At 39.2% G+C, this 13627-nt stretch overlaps 1 protein-coding gene across 2 annotated transcripts in view; it reads left to right on the top strand.

Moving 5' to 3' along the window:
* The window catches only part of BMP5 (bone morphogenetic protein 5), a 56318-nt gene that overhangs the window by 29905 nt on the left and 12786 nt on the right, over positions 1-13627 (top strand). For both annotated transcript variants that reach the window (XM_072857813.1, XM_072857811.1), the window contains exon 4: positions 9733-9930. In XM_072857813.1, the coding sequence (XP_072713914.1) occupies positions 9733-9930 (198 nt within the window). The remainder of the gene's footprint in view (positions 1-9732; positions 9931-13627) is intronic.

Here is a 13627-nt window from a genome sequence, read left to right as displayed (position 1 = left end):
AAAAAGAGACTTATATACTGTTTTTTCTGTGTCGGTTCACGTAATCCATACTACTTTACAAGCAAACTTTCAGATTTAGCTCTTTCTTGTCAAAAAGCTTTTTATGTCAGAGGTCAAGGGATCTATGATGCCATTTAATCTAAACCTTTGCTGACATAATGTTAATGAGTAGCAGAAGAAACCCTGGTGTAAGGATTAATATTTTTTTCTTCTTTCTTTCTGTTCTGGTTACATTTTCTCATTGTTTTTGATCTGAATTCTCCCTCAGGCTCAGCTGGGCTGTGAACAAAGCCTCTCATACTTTTTCGGCAAGTGTTCCGGCTGCTGGAGAGTTATGCAAAAACTGTCCTCCTTTAGGCATGATGCTTAAAAAGGGAGTTGGCAGGCTTGAACCAGAGCGGACAATCATTTCACCTAATAGTGTCTATTTGGTCAGAGTACAGTCAGTGGAAAAGGGAGGCAGCAATGCAAAGTAGACCACGTTGTTGTTGTGTTCAACCAGCCTTCAAAGGCACCGCACCTGAGCGCGGGCTGTACCGCGAGCGGATCTGTAAGGCGGCCCGGTTTTGTGAGGCCATTTTTAAGCCCTTAAAATTCTGGAGAGGTGACACCTCCATCAGGCATCCAAATTAGGTGGACTGGCTTCTGGCCAGCTTTCCTGCTCCAGAATAAACTCCATCCTTGACTTTTTTTCCAGGAGATTTAAATACAGAAATTATTGAAAATTAAATATCCATGAAAGGCATTCATTAAGAAACCCTGGAATCAGCAATTTGTTGGTTCTAGCCTCAAATTATATCCGTTCAGTAAACAGCAGGAAAGTTTGTATAGGTAAAAGCAAACCTTTAGGTTAATACACTGAAGAAATTGTAAAAGAACAGTTTATGTAAATATTTCCCCTGTCCTACTCCCAAAATCAGAAAGGTGATAGATAATTTTCTATTTTAAATTCCAAAGCTACTGGCAGCTTTACCTTCTGCACCTCACTTATTTGAATTTCTCAACACAGCTGCTTGAGTGAGGAGGGAATTCCCCTTCCCTCACTTTCTGTTCTCTTTGGAGTTTACTCATGCAAGAAGAGTGCCCTTCTAGGGACTAAAGTTTTCAAAACTATAGGGAAGACCTGTGCTATACCACTTCAGCTTAGCATAGGGAAAATCATCCTTTCAGGCTCTTACAATTTTGCTCTTAAGGCTTTGATTATTTTTATTGGGTTGCTGTTACTTCTGGAAGCTATTAGAAACACCAGCGGTTGAATGACATGTTTGTGTACAGATGGAACATGAATTTTTGTACATGACTCAGTATGTAGTGGACTCTGTTTGTAACCCAGAGAACCCCACCCACCTTCCCTCCAACCAGTTTTCTATGAAAGCTGAGAGACTACTTCAAATCAACTGAAAAACTTTCCCTTGGCTCAAGTGAACTTTAGGCCGTGCAGGTCTGAAGCATGTTCCTTCATGCTTCCAGCTGTCCATTGAGTTTACAGGAGGCAGAGGAGTTCTGCCTCCATAACTGGAGAGACATTTATGATAAGACCTGATCCATTAACCTTTCCATTGCAACAGACTATTAAACTAAATGGGATTCTGTTAAGTCAGAGGATCCCTGTTTGAGGTATTCAGGTGCTGCACTGGGCCCCTGGATAATCAAGTCAGTAAATATATACCAATTTTTAGATTTATTCATACAGCACCTTTAAAATGGGGCGCCAGTAATTACTGAGACTCCAGGGTGCTACTATATTGTTATCATTACCATTAACAGTAATCTTTCTTATAGTTATCTTTCAGTGACTTTTTAGGCAATTACTTGTGTAGATATATTTCTTTGGTGATCCCTGAAGATGGTGCATAAATAATAATAATGTCTACATGAGGAATAAAAAAATGTGTAACTATTTAATATAACAGTGTGATAAAAACAACTTTGGAAGAATGTCTGGTTGTTGTAATTCATATTTTTCCCCCTTTGAAAATGCTGAAAAAGTACAAAAAGCCACATGACATTGGAATGTGTTTTCTTTTTTCTTTAAGACAGTATTTGGTATCATACGTCTCATTTTAGCATGAAATGTAGACTTTTTCTCTTAATGGGACTTTTTATTTTGAACAGTAAGAATAAAGGTTTGCATGACACATATGGAAGCTGTCAACATATAATGCACTGTTTCCCTGGGGCTGTGGTAAATTAAGGATCAGGGGTTTTTTATTCTCTTTTTTAACGTCTCCTCAACATTCTGCAGCATCCCCTTTTTGGCTGATTCCCTCCTTTTGACACCAAAACTCTCCGTGGTGTTTAAAATGAGAGGTGATCATTTTCACACTGATGGAAGTGTGGGTGTTAGATGAATTGCAGCATAAAATCAATGCAGATGCAGAGACAATTCGAAAAGCTCCATGCGATGCTTTTCCTGTATATATACCATATGTCTCCTAAGACTTAAAACATGTTCCAGTGAATCAGCACCTTCATATTAACATTTAACATTTTTATAATTGGAAGTTAGCAATAGTTTGAACATCACTTTTACTGGGGGAGTATAAATAGCTGCAAGAGTATTCCTTTTGCTGTTTATATCATTGCTGAAGAGAACCTAGTGTTGTCTACAGAAAATGGGAGAGGGAGATAATGTGTAACGATGACTATTGATGATCCACAGAATAAAACAGGTTCCAAATACACAGATCCCAATACAACATCCGGGGTAGCCCCCACAGCCATGTAGTTCTGTGCCTTTTCTTAGATTACTGCAGCTCTCAGTTATTTTCCATCTGCCTGCACATCAGAGGGGAAGAAACTGGTGGTAACTTTAAAAAGCTCAAGCTGATTAAGGTGATTTCTGTTACCACGTAGTCCTATGGAGGTTTCTTTGGGATTTCTTGCTGTTTGAGGTGGGCAGGCAGAAGGAATCTTCAGCTCCCTGACTCTGACTCTTACTTCAGGTATTTTTTTTCCTCAGAGCAAAGTGAAACTTGAAAGAAATAGGTTCCTTGATCCAAGTGAAGCCTGGGGAAGGCCAATTGTCTCTCCAGCACATATTTGGGTATACTCCGACGTGTCCCCTGGAAGGGGGTTTGGCTCCTAATCCTACACGCTGCAGGAAGGATTGGTGAGGTCCTTCTCTAGCAATGACGGGGGAGACATTAAGAGACACACTCTCTCATTTTTAGCCTCTCGTCCTTTCAGCCTGGGCCTTCCAAGGTCCCTTTCTCCTGTGAAGCCTTCAGAGAGGCAGCATGGCCACATTGTCTATGTCGCAGAGGGTGGCTGGCTTGCTTTCAACCCATAGCAACCTGTGGCAGCACCCTGGCTTCCTCAGGTATTTGGCTGCATACTTTACATTGGCCTTGGCCTCACCTTTGCAACACTAAATGTTATCTATCTCATCTTGAGGTTGCCCCCAGTCAACCTTGGCACCTAACTTACATGACCATAGTAGCCATCAGGTACTCTGGAGGATGCTGCTGGGTTCTTACATTTAAGTCTCTTGGTGGATCTGGTATTTACAAGGCAAAGTATCACGAGTGAGTTCACCTTCATTAGTGTCCTTACAATGGGGGAATTTAGGATGTATATATTTATATTGATATATATATGGACTTTGGCAGGCAATAGCTCTGCCTAAATTCTGAGCCATCTGGAAGCCATATAGCCATGTTAGCACAGCACTGAACCCGAGCTAATATATCCTGCCCCTCAGCAGGTTTTATTAGCTTGGGCTCAAGCACTGCCTAAGTACAGCTACATGAGTTCTGGTTCAGAGCTGACTTTGGCCAAAGTTACACTAGTAAATTAAACACACTCAGGAATACTGTGGTGTGAAACGAGCTGGAGGGATCACTCTCTCACTCTCCAAAACAGGGTGACCCCATGGCAGCTGCCCCCCTGGGAGAGGTCCCTGCAGCACTGCCTTGGGGTGCTGGGGACCCTGCAGTGGAGCTGGCGTAGGACGCAAGTGCACCAGGAGCACCCTCCCACCCTGATCCAGCTCCAGAGCCTCGGAGCGCTCCTGGGCACTCGTTAATTTACTCAGATAGGTGTAACCCCTGTTTCTACCTGGGTCAGAAATACAGTCAGCATTTTCTTGTGTCTGCTTGTAGCAAGCGATGTGAACACACCCTTTGTTATTAAGGGCACACTTACTTTAAGCAGGAGGGTCAGGGAGGTGAGATGGGCTCCTGCCCCTTCTCCTGCCACCACTGCATACTGGTGCATACTGGTCCTGGCTGTACAGCCGTGCAACTCCCCCTCCACCCAGCTCCCCAAACAGGTGAAGAATACATCTGCTTCTCAGTATGTTAGAGATAATGTCACTTGTGTTTCGTTTCATTTAGAAGGCTTTTATCCATTTCATTCTTTGGTGGATGACCAATTAATCTAATCTCTCCTTGTTTTATTGTCTTCCTGAACACATTTTTAAGTGTGCAGAAAAGCCCTAGGACTCCCACAAACCATTCACAGTTTAAGTACATTAAATTGAAAGGATAAATCAAATACTTAGCAAGCATATTGTGTATGTTTACATCTGATTTTTTGTGTAAGCATACATGGTACTGCCACATTATACAGCATACCATGGTTCCTAATATGTTCCCAAGTGCTTTCTTCAAGAGCTTTATGAATACCAAAATCAACACAAAAAGATACGCAAAATTCCTTCAACTGAACTGAATAAAACCAACAAAATGTAAGATTTTAAAAACAAAAGCTGAATCTTTAGTTTTGACTAAAGCTGTGAAGCCTAGGAAATGCAGAGCAGACCATCCAAGACCACCCATTTTTCAGAATTCCTTAAAGCCTCCAGGGAGGAGAAGAGTTAATAAAACACATGAAGCTTGTGTCAAAAGCATATTTTATGTTGATATAGATAAATGTGTCCACCAAAGGAAAAGTTTGCATAACAGTTTATGTAGATGATACAATAGAGACAGTATAAAATACTTTGGAGTTGGAGTGTTGGGGATGTCTTATGTATGGACCATCACATTTGTGTTGTTAGGTTTTCCTCTTCTGTTTTTTTTAATAAGCCTTCATTTAAGCTTTGGTAGCCAAACTCTACCTCAATTCTTTTGTTTCTGTGAAGTCCCATTGCTGTCAAGAGCACTGTCCAGGCATGAGAAACCACACAAGTTTCTATCTTATTTTGAAAACTACTTTGTGAGCTTTCAGACTCAGAGCCTCAGGACAGTTTTTGCTCAAATATTAGATGTTATTGGACCTTGTATATTCAGGGTCTTCCTCCAAAAAGCCTTTCTCAATCCTCATTTCAGATATCACTCCCCACAAGGAGGAAACCATAGGTGTGGCATTGGAAATTTTTTTTTTCTGCAAACCAGAAATGAATTCTCAGCATCACTAAAGTTTTCATTTCTATCTACAAATATATAAAATTATTACCAAAATAACTACTGTGACCTAGCAGTAGTGGTTAATCTGTCAAATGTGTTTTGTGGCTTGTTGAACACATTTGAAAGTAAATAAGTGCTTGTTTTTCATAACAAAATGAGTGGTTTGCTGCGGTTCTATGACTCAGGACAAAATAATGGATCTTGGAACCACTCATTGTCCTGTGTTGCCAGTGTAAATCTGGCCAAGATGCATAATGGCTGAAAGCTCTTGCAAAATTAGTGTCTGCTCAATGCCTTACATAAAATATATACTGCCTGAGGAGAGACAGCCAAGTCACAAATCTTACCAGTGTCATTGGCATCCACTGGCGATCCATTGGTGATCTCAGAAGTCAGCTTTCTGAATGTCATGAAAAACGAGGCAATGTCTCTAGGTCAGGACTGTGAGATAGATTGTTATTGAAAGCTTGGAGGGCTCTTGCATTTCCATTTGGAGCAGCTGGGGGGGGAAATGAACTTTTAAGATGGAACTTGATCAGTTCGTGAAAAGAATTGTGTGATACGACTGCATGTCACAGCAGAAAAATGGATGTAGTGACACAGCAAATAGCTCCACAATTTTGATCCTGAGTGCTATTCCTATTCTGCGGGTAAAAAAAAAAAAGAACAAAATCATCAGGATTGTCAAGGTAGCACCTTTTTATAAGCTGAACTTCACAGTTATTTTTGCAGCAGCGATGCCTTTATTATAAGGGGACAGAACGTGAAAAGGCAAATAATATTCATTCAGTTCAGTCAGTCAAACCAGCACTTCCATACAACCTTTTATGCAAACTGCTAAGGGCACTTTACTATCAAATAGAATAAAAGCCAAAAATAAGTTTAAATGCCAAGTCAAACAAATACATCTTGCCAAAGACTCAAAATCATATGAATAAGGACTAAGGAGTTCAGCAGATTTGGAACATAATGCTTTAAATAAGTCTTAGTCTCCAAATATACCTGTCAATATGGAGAAGAGATAATAAATTATCATAGCAGGATTGAGAAGCGCATGCCAGAATGTGAGGAATACAAAGGCTCTGGACTGTCCCTGCAGAGAGTAAGTCCATCTGTTATGCTTATTTGTTTTTTCTATGTGTAGGGGCAATTGCAGTGGTTAGGTTCAGTGGAGCAGGCGCTAGCTGACTGCTGGTTTCTTGCAGTTTCTTCTTCTTTTCTTCTAAAGTCTGAAGAAAAGTCTTTGAAATCCTCAGAATTAAAGGTACAAAGGAAGTATGAAACCAAACCCATTTTTCAGAATGCCTGACCACATTCAATTCTTGTTCAGAGGTGCTCAAGAGAAGCAGAGACACACCTTGCTGTTTTGGTTTTACCAGTTTCACGTGGGTGAAGCTCCAAGGGAAGGTGTAGTTAAGCAGGTCAGCCTGAGTCATTCAGCTGGTTTTAGAAAATACTGCTCTAATACCACAGTATGGAACAACTGTGTGCTGGAGAGACCTGGATTTTCAGTTGTCATCAAAGCCGAGAGTTTTCTAAACGCTTACAAGAAATGATAGACTAAAACCACTTACTGAAAATGAAGCCCGTGAATGCTTCTTGCTACAAAGGCCAGTTCAGGGTAGCGTAAGATTTTTCTTACTGTATTCTGAAATCCACACTATGGGCAAAGGTGAGGACTACCTAACAAGACCACAGCACACAGATGGAGCTACTGCTGTGGCAGAAAGCTTGTTGCATTTCAGAGGCAGGATGCTTTGAAATACCTCCTGTTCAGGAAGGGGCAAAGCTTTGTGGTCTTAGACTGAAGGAATTCTCCCACACACACACTTTTTTTTTTTTTAAATGAAAGATAATAGAAGTTCTGTAAATGCAAACTTTCTTTTGCACAGAAGCAATCTAAAATGGAGACAACATATGCGGTTTGAATTTCCAAACCAAACAGTTCAGAGATCCTCCTCGGAAGAAATATAGCGTCTCAAGGGCAGTGTATATTTTGATTGCTTCATCTTCTGAAAGTTGCAGTTAAGCTAAGGCATATGATAAACTGAGAGAGAAAAGTTTAATGATGAACCCACAGAAGTCAATAAAAGTTTTCCTGTTGACTGCACTAGAAGCAGATTCAGTGCGTATACCATTCATGAACTGAACAAATGGGTCCTAAAAACTCAGGTTGGCTGCTTAAAAGATCAAGCAAATAAAGGAATAAAGTCACATAAGCTGTTTCTGTGTGTAGAAAGGTTGTGGGTTACAGGATTAATTTTTTATAGCATATCTCTATACCCTGAATAACCAAGTAAGCCTTAACTTGTGGAATCTTAATAGCCATCTCATTGCTGAAGTCTAAAGGAAACCCAGAGGAAACTTAATAATATTAAAAGTTATTTTAAAGGGAGTTCACATTGGTTTGAAGGACATTTTGCTTTGCACACAATATACACCATTGTAAATTCAGAGAACCTAGATTTAAGGTCAGAAAACCTCCACACATCTTTACAGCCCTCAGTATATAAATCTAATAGTATTCTTAAAATGTCCACCAGTAAGGTATTAATCTTTTACAGATAAAATTAAAATTCTGAAAGTCATTGGAACAAAAAATAAAGAAAAATAGTAAAAATATTCCCTCTAGAAATGAGGGGAAACTTGGAACTTTGTGGTAAGAGGCTAGTTTATCCATGTTGCAATGAATAGAGAATAGTCTGTACAGTTTTTCATATCTGACTTGCAACAGAAGATTGGAACATATAGAAATTAATGTTACTGAATTATTTAATAGCAACTCAAACACATGAAAAGAAGAATTAAAGAAACACAAGACTAAAAAGCCATTTAAAATGAAATCAGAAGCTTCAACAAATATATTTTTCCCTTGCAGTCAAAAAAGTAATTATCAAAATTGTTCAGAATATGTTGCCAATTACTCTGCTCCATAACTGCTAACTTTCTCAGTTCTTCTCTTGCCTTTGCTGGTCTCTCTGTCACTGGAAACATCTTAAACCAATTTAAAGTGCTACACCTGAATAAACATGTTGTAAAAGTGTTTATGTATTGAAGTGGGTCAGTTCAAGGTATGGTATTTGGCTGGAACTTCTAATTTCTCTTTTTACTGCAAAAGGGCTGCCAGAAGGAGGAAGTCTGAGCTGAATTAATACATTTGTTACAGTGGAAGTAGAATGGAAACTACTTTAACCACAAATCAAACTGCCTCTTTCATTTACGCCAGTGATAGAGTTTTTCTAAGAAATATAGACTCTGGCGTACAGCCACTGTAAGTTTGTGTTTGAAAAGGAAATCTATATGCTTATTTCTATAAGGTTTACTCCTATGCTTATTTGCAAGTTCTTTTTCAGGATGATTGAGCTAACAGCATTATATGTTTGTGAGGCAGATGCTCCTTCCTTGCCCGTGTAGCAAACTTTTCCAGTGGGTTTAGAAGAATCCGCAGGCGCCCTGATGCCGCTCGGCGCACATGGTGCCTGTGCCCATACCTTTCCGTTTAAAGGACCTCTGTGTCCCCCACCCAGCACAGCTGCACAGCTTCACATGACACTGTCTCATTTTCTGACGGTTGAAGGGCTCTGCATAATACACGTACGCACAAAAGTGTTTATGCTGCCAAAATAAATTCTGTTAAGAGCAAGGGTTTATTTGCTAAAATGTCACTGATGCAGTTTCAGTGACTTGTTTTGCTTTCTTTTCTTTTACTGAGGTTCAGATCCTATAATATAGTGAGGTTACCACACAGTCCTGACTGAACAAATATTTTAAAGAAATATGCACATCCCCTGGGAATGGAACCAGAGTCAATAATGTACATATTTCAAACTCTGTTCTCTTGAACGACTGAATGCCTTCCTACCTTTACTAGTGAATGAACATCAGTCTGAGTAACACTGCACAATATTTATTTTTAAAGCAGAAGTATATTTATTATCTACACTTCTCTTTGCTACCAATTTGCTTTGGGGATATAAGGTTCCACATCTCACACTCAAGTGATGCAAAAATTAGATGACTGCATTACATCATCCTTTTGATAGCCTATAGACTTTAATGGGGCTCATTTATTTTTCATTTCTATACATGTGTACATGAGACTGAATTACAATACCTGAGTAATGAATAAGATATATAGTGCACAGAGACCACAATTTTATGCAATGACAACTACCTGTAAAGCTGTTGAAACTTTTGTAAATTGTTGAATTTTTTGTCTTTTAAGTTCCATTCAAAAAAATGTGGTTAGGATTCTTAATCACGTAAATTCAGGATTATGGGCAAAATCCTTGCCATGCTTCAGTCAGCAGCTGAACTCCCACCATGGGTTCAGGAGGGGCAGAAATTCACCTTCTAACTTACTATTTCCATTACTTTATAGGTCGAAGTATCAATGTTAAATCTGCTGGCCTGATTGGAAGACATGGGCCTCAGTCAAAGCAACCATTCATGGTTGCGTTCTTCAAGGCAAGTGAAGTGCTCTTCCGTTCTGTCCGAGCAGCCAATAATAAAAGGAAAAATCAGAACCGCAACAAATCCAGTAGTCATCAGGAGTCTTCTAGGATGCCAAGTGTTGGGGGTAAGATGAAGCTATGATTTACTAGTCTGTTTAGAGGAGTTATGGTCACCTGCTCGAATGCAGTGGAGTCACAGCAGCTTAACAAGACACTGCTCATTGGCTGAACTGTCAGAAACTGTGTTCCTGCTACATTTCTACCTGCTCCCCTAGCTTTGCTTAAACTTCTTTTGTTATGTTGGCCCTGAGCATGATCTACCTTCTGTGAGTCAGGCCACTTATATGTTTCATGGGCTCCTGGATGGTTAAATGACCAAGTAGTCTGGGAAAGGCTGCACCTGAGCTTGAAACTAGTTCTATATAGTAGGCAACTGGATGAGATCTTTGCTATGCATGACAAAAAGGTAGAGCGAGTAGAGAGAGGAGCAGGGGAGCAGTTACACATAAATAATGAAAGAAGTCCCAAACTAGAACATTTTAGCTTTTTACTAGTTAAAAAAAAGATATTACATGCTCTATAGCAGAAAAGCATTTTAAAAATTATTCGTTATTTATAAAGTTATATTGACTAAACATTTTTTCTTCATTAACTGTTTAAACTTCTGATTTTTTGAAACAATGCAGGTTAAAAATTGACTGAGCATCTTGTAATTCAGATGTGGTTTAAGCATGCACATCAGTTAAGCTTGCTAGCTGATGCTTGCTCTGAATTAGTTGACTTCAGTAGAGGAACTGAATCTGCATTTTCTTCTGCAGAAACTGTTCGTTCTATTTTACTGCTGTCGTATGATGCACTTCCCTATTTTCATAAAAGGGCTTTAGACTCAATGACACAACACGAGGGGGAGGTTTTGGGGTTTTGTGGGGGTTTTGTTTGTTTGTTTGTTTTCAAAGACAGTCAAACATGATATGTGCAACTTCATTAACTCCAAAATACAGCCTCTTACCTCAAGGGTAAATAATATGCTCTCTGCACAAAAAATATTTTTTAAAAAATTTTCATATTTCCTGGAAAATGGCTACTAATTTTGAGAATTACATTATTTTGAGGGAGGGGAATATCATTGAAGTACACGGTACCCACAAGATGCCTAAATAGAAGTATAATTCTTTCAGATTTCATCTTTCTAGTCCATGAAGAAATGAGAATTGAACAGATTTGTTAAGCCTCCTTGATTATAGCAGCAAAGCTGAACACAAGCTCCCTGCTGGTTTAACCTGGGAAAAAGTCAACCTTAACACATGCCAGCAAGTTGCATCGGCATGAGAGTTACCTCTGGAAGAACTGTCTGTATGTCTCAAAACACTGGTCAGCCTCATCTGTGCATTCAGTTGTGCTCCAGAGCTGTTGTAAAACAAGAAAAATCAGAACATCTCTAGTGAAATGAGCATTATGAAACAAATTTTCTCCTAACCTCTTTAGGCCCCCAGTCTGCATAAGAGTAGAGGTGAATCACTATATATGTTGATCCATGCCAGATTTCTGTCAAAAAAGGTTGCAGTCCAAGAAAACCATACTGTTAAAACAAAATTAGGTTAAGAAGCAATTGCATGTGCAGTTGCATCAAAGGCAGGGGCAGCGACCTCTGACTGGAGATGGAGATAGCAAGATATGGGCAGGCTGGAATAGGTGGCAAAGCTGAAGGCAGAGGAGTAACCACAGCCTCACACAACAATGTCCTCCACAGCAAAACTGCTTGGAGGAGTAGCTCCTGCACCATGGCAAAGCAGCTTCCTTGCAGTTTGCCTCAACAGTCCCTATATCACAAAAAACTTATTTTATTTGGCTGCCATTACTGATCAGTGACGGGACTTTTCATGCTATAAGTGATTCAAAGCACTTTTTCTTTTAATAATTATTGCAACAATACTCATTAAAAATCTGCAGATGGGCACACTGATGGCTGCAAAGGCAATGTGCAGATTCTATCCAGATGCTCCAGTGTGCAAAAAAGACGTGGAGACAACACATTCTTATTCCCAGATCTTCACATCTTTGCAGAATGAAGGCAGAGTCCTTCCATGGGGACAGTCTGTTGTCAGGGAAAAGTAATGCCCTTTTCCTCCTGTTCTCCAGCCCCAGAAACTGTACAAGGGCAGTGGATATGCTGCATCCCTGCAGGCTTGTGGGAGAAGGCTGATTAGTATAATTAATCTCTTCATATTTAAACCAAAGAAAAACCCAAAGAATTCTGTCCATCATCTTCCTCAGGGCAGCCTGTCAATAGGCCATATTCAATTCTCTCTACCCCCTGATGCAAGACACTGTTGACGTAAATGACACAGTGATGGGCAAACATCAATGTGTGATGTAGGTCCTTGTTTCTAAGTTTGTTCCGTAATCTTTTATCTACAGTATCTAAGTTAGACATTGACAGTGAAAAATGCTCATCTACATAGCTAGAGGTTATATAGCCAGACCCAGATAGGTCATTTATATGTCACAGGATTTGGTTATACTTTTCTCTGCAGATCAGTCCCAACTTTACTACAGTCATGTCTTCTTTTTCTCCTTGCTTTTTTCTTCTTCCTTTTCTGTTTTTTTTCCCCCCTTTTTGTCATTTTTATTTTTTTCACTTTCTCCTTCTCTTTGCCCTTGGCTTTTGTCTTATTTCTTTTGCCTCTTGGCTTTTGTCTTTTGCCTTCTTCCTTTTGCCTTCTTCCTTTCTAAGTTCTTGGACCTCAGCAATTAGCTTCACTGTATTCTCAGCATGTCAAAAACGAAAGCCCCACTGGGCAACTCAGTTTTTCCCTTCCACTGGACAACACATTTTTTGAATTATTAATGAAGATATACACAAACAGAATGTGAAGAAAAAATCTGTATGTGTCAGTTATTATAACAGCTGGGCAAATGTTGACAGATTTGGGGTCAGCATCCCTGCGTTGCTAAGAACTTCAAGAGAAGATGACCTCAATGCAGTGCAAAGACAGAGAGAATTAAACTTAGCATACAGACTCCACCTGCCTGCCATACACAGAGGGTTGAACTGTGTATTACTTTTACACAGTTTTATTTTGGTCAAACTGTAGATAAAAGGAAAAATAATTAAAACAAATCAAAACAAGACAAGTTGTTCCCAAAGTACATCACATAACCCTTCCTTAAAACAAAGGCTGGCTTTATTTTTTTTTCTTTTGAACATCATCTAAAAAGAATTACAGTGTAATTGGGCACTAGAGGATATCCACATTTAAATACTGAATAGTGACTTATATCAGGAAATTAAAAAACAAAGCTACATAATTTTTAGTCATAATGCAGTGAGATAAAAACAGAAAATAATACTTAACTGTGCATTTCCTGTATTTTATTGGTTGAGGTCACACTAATTAATTAAGAACACAATACTTTGTGATAGTATATATAAACATGTTTATATGTCTTTATTTCCCTTGCAAAAAAAAAATATCCTTGTTAAATTTCTTGTAAATGTATTGTATTGCCCTCCTTCCACAGCTCTTTCTGCTACGTAGGGGTTTGGACCCCAAATGCAGTCCTTGAATAGCTGAGGAACAATGTTTTCTTAGTCACAATAGCCTATAGTTTTCATTCTTGACAGAATAAGCATATGGGCCTTGAAACTACAGTATGTGAAATTGGATCCTTGGCACCAGATCTTACTATAAATGTCACATTTGATACTTATATGAAATGCTACATTACACACAACATTTGTCTTATATGAAAGATAGAATTCAAGGAAGGAATATGGATTTGCCTGAGTCTCACTTTCTTTGTAGGTGTGTGGGTTAGATG

Source organism: Ciconia boyciana, chromosome 3 (genome assembly GCF_034638445.1).
Source record: "Ciconia boyciana chromosome 3, ASM3463844v1, whole genome shotgun sequence".
NCBI lineage: Eukaryota > Metazoa > Chordata > Aves > Ciconiiformes > Ciconiidae > Ciconia > Ciconia boyciana.
The sequence above is the reverse complement of the archived record's forward strand: the minus strand, read 5'-3'. Positions and strand labels throughout refer to the sequence as shown.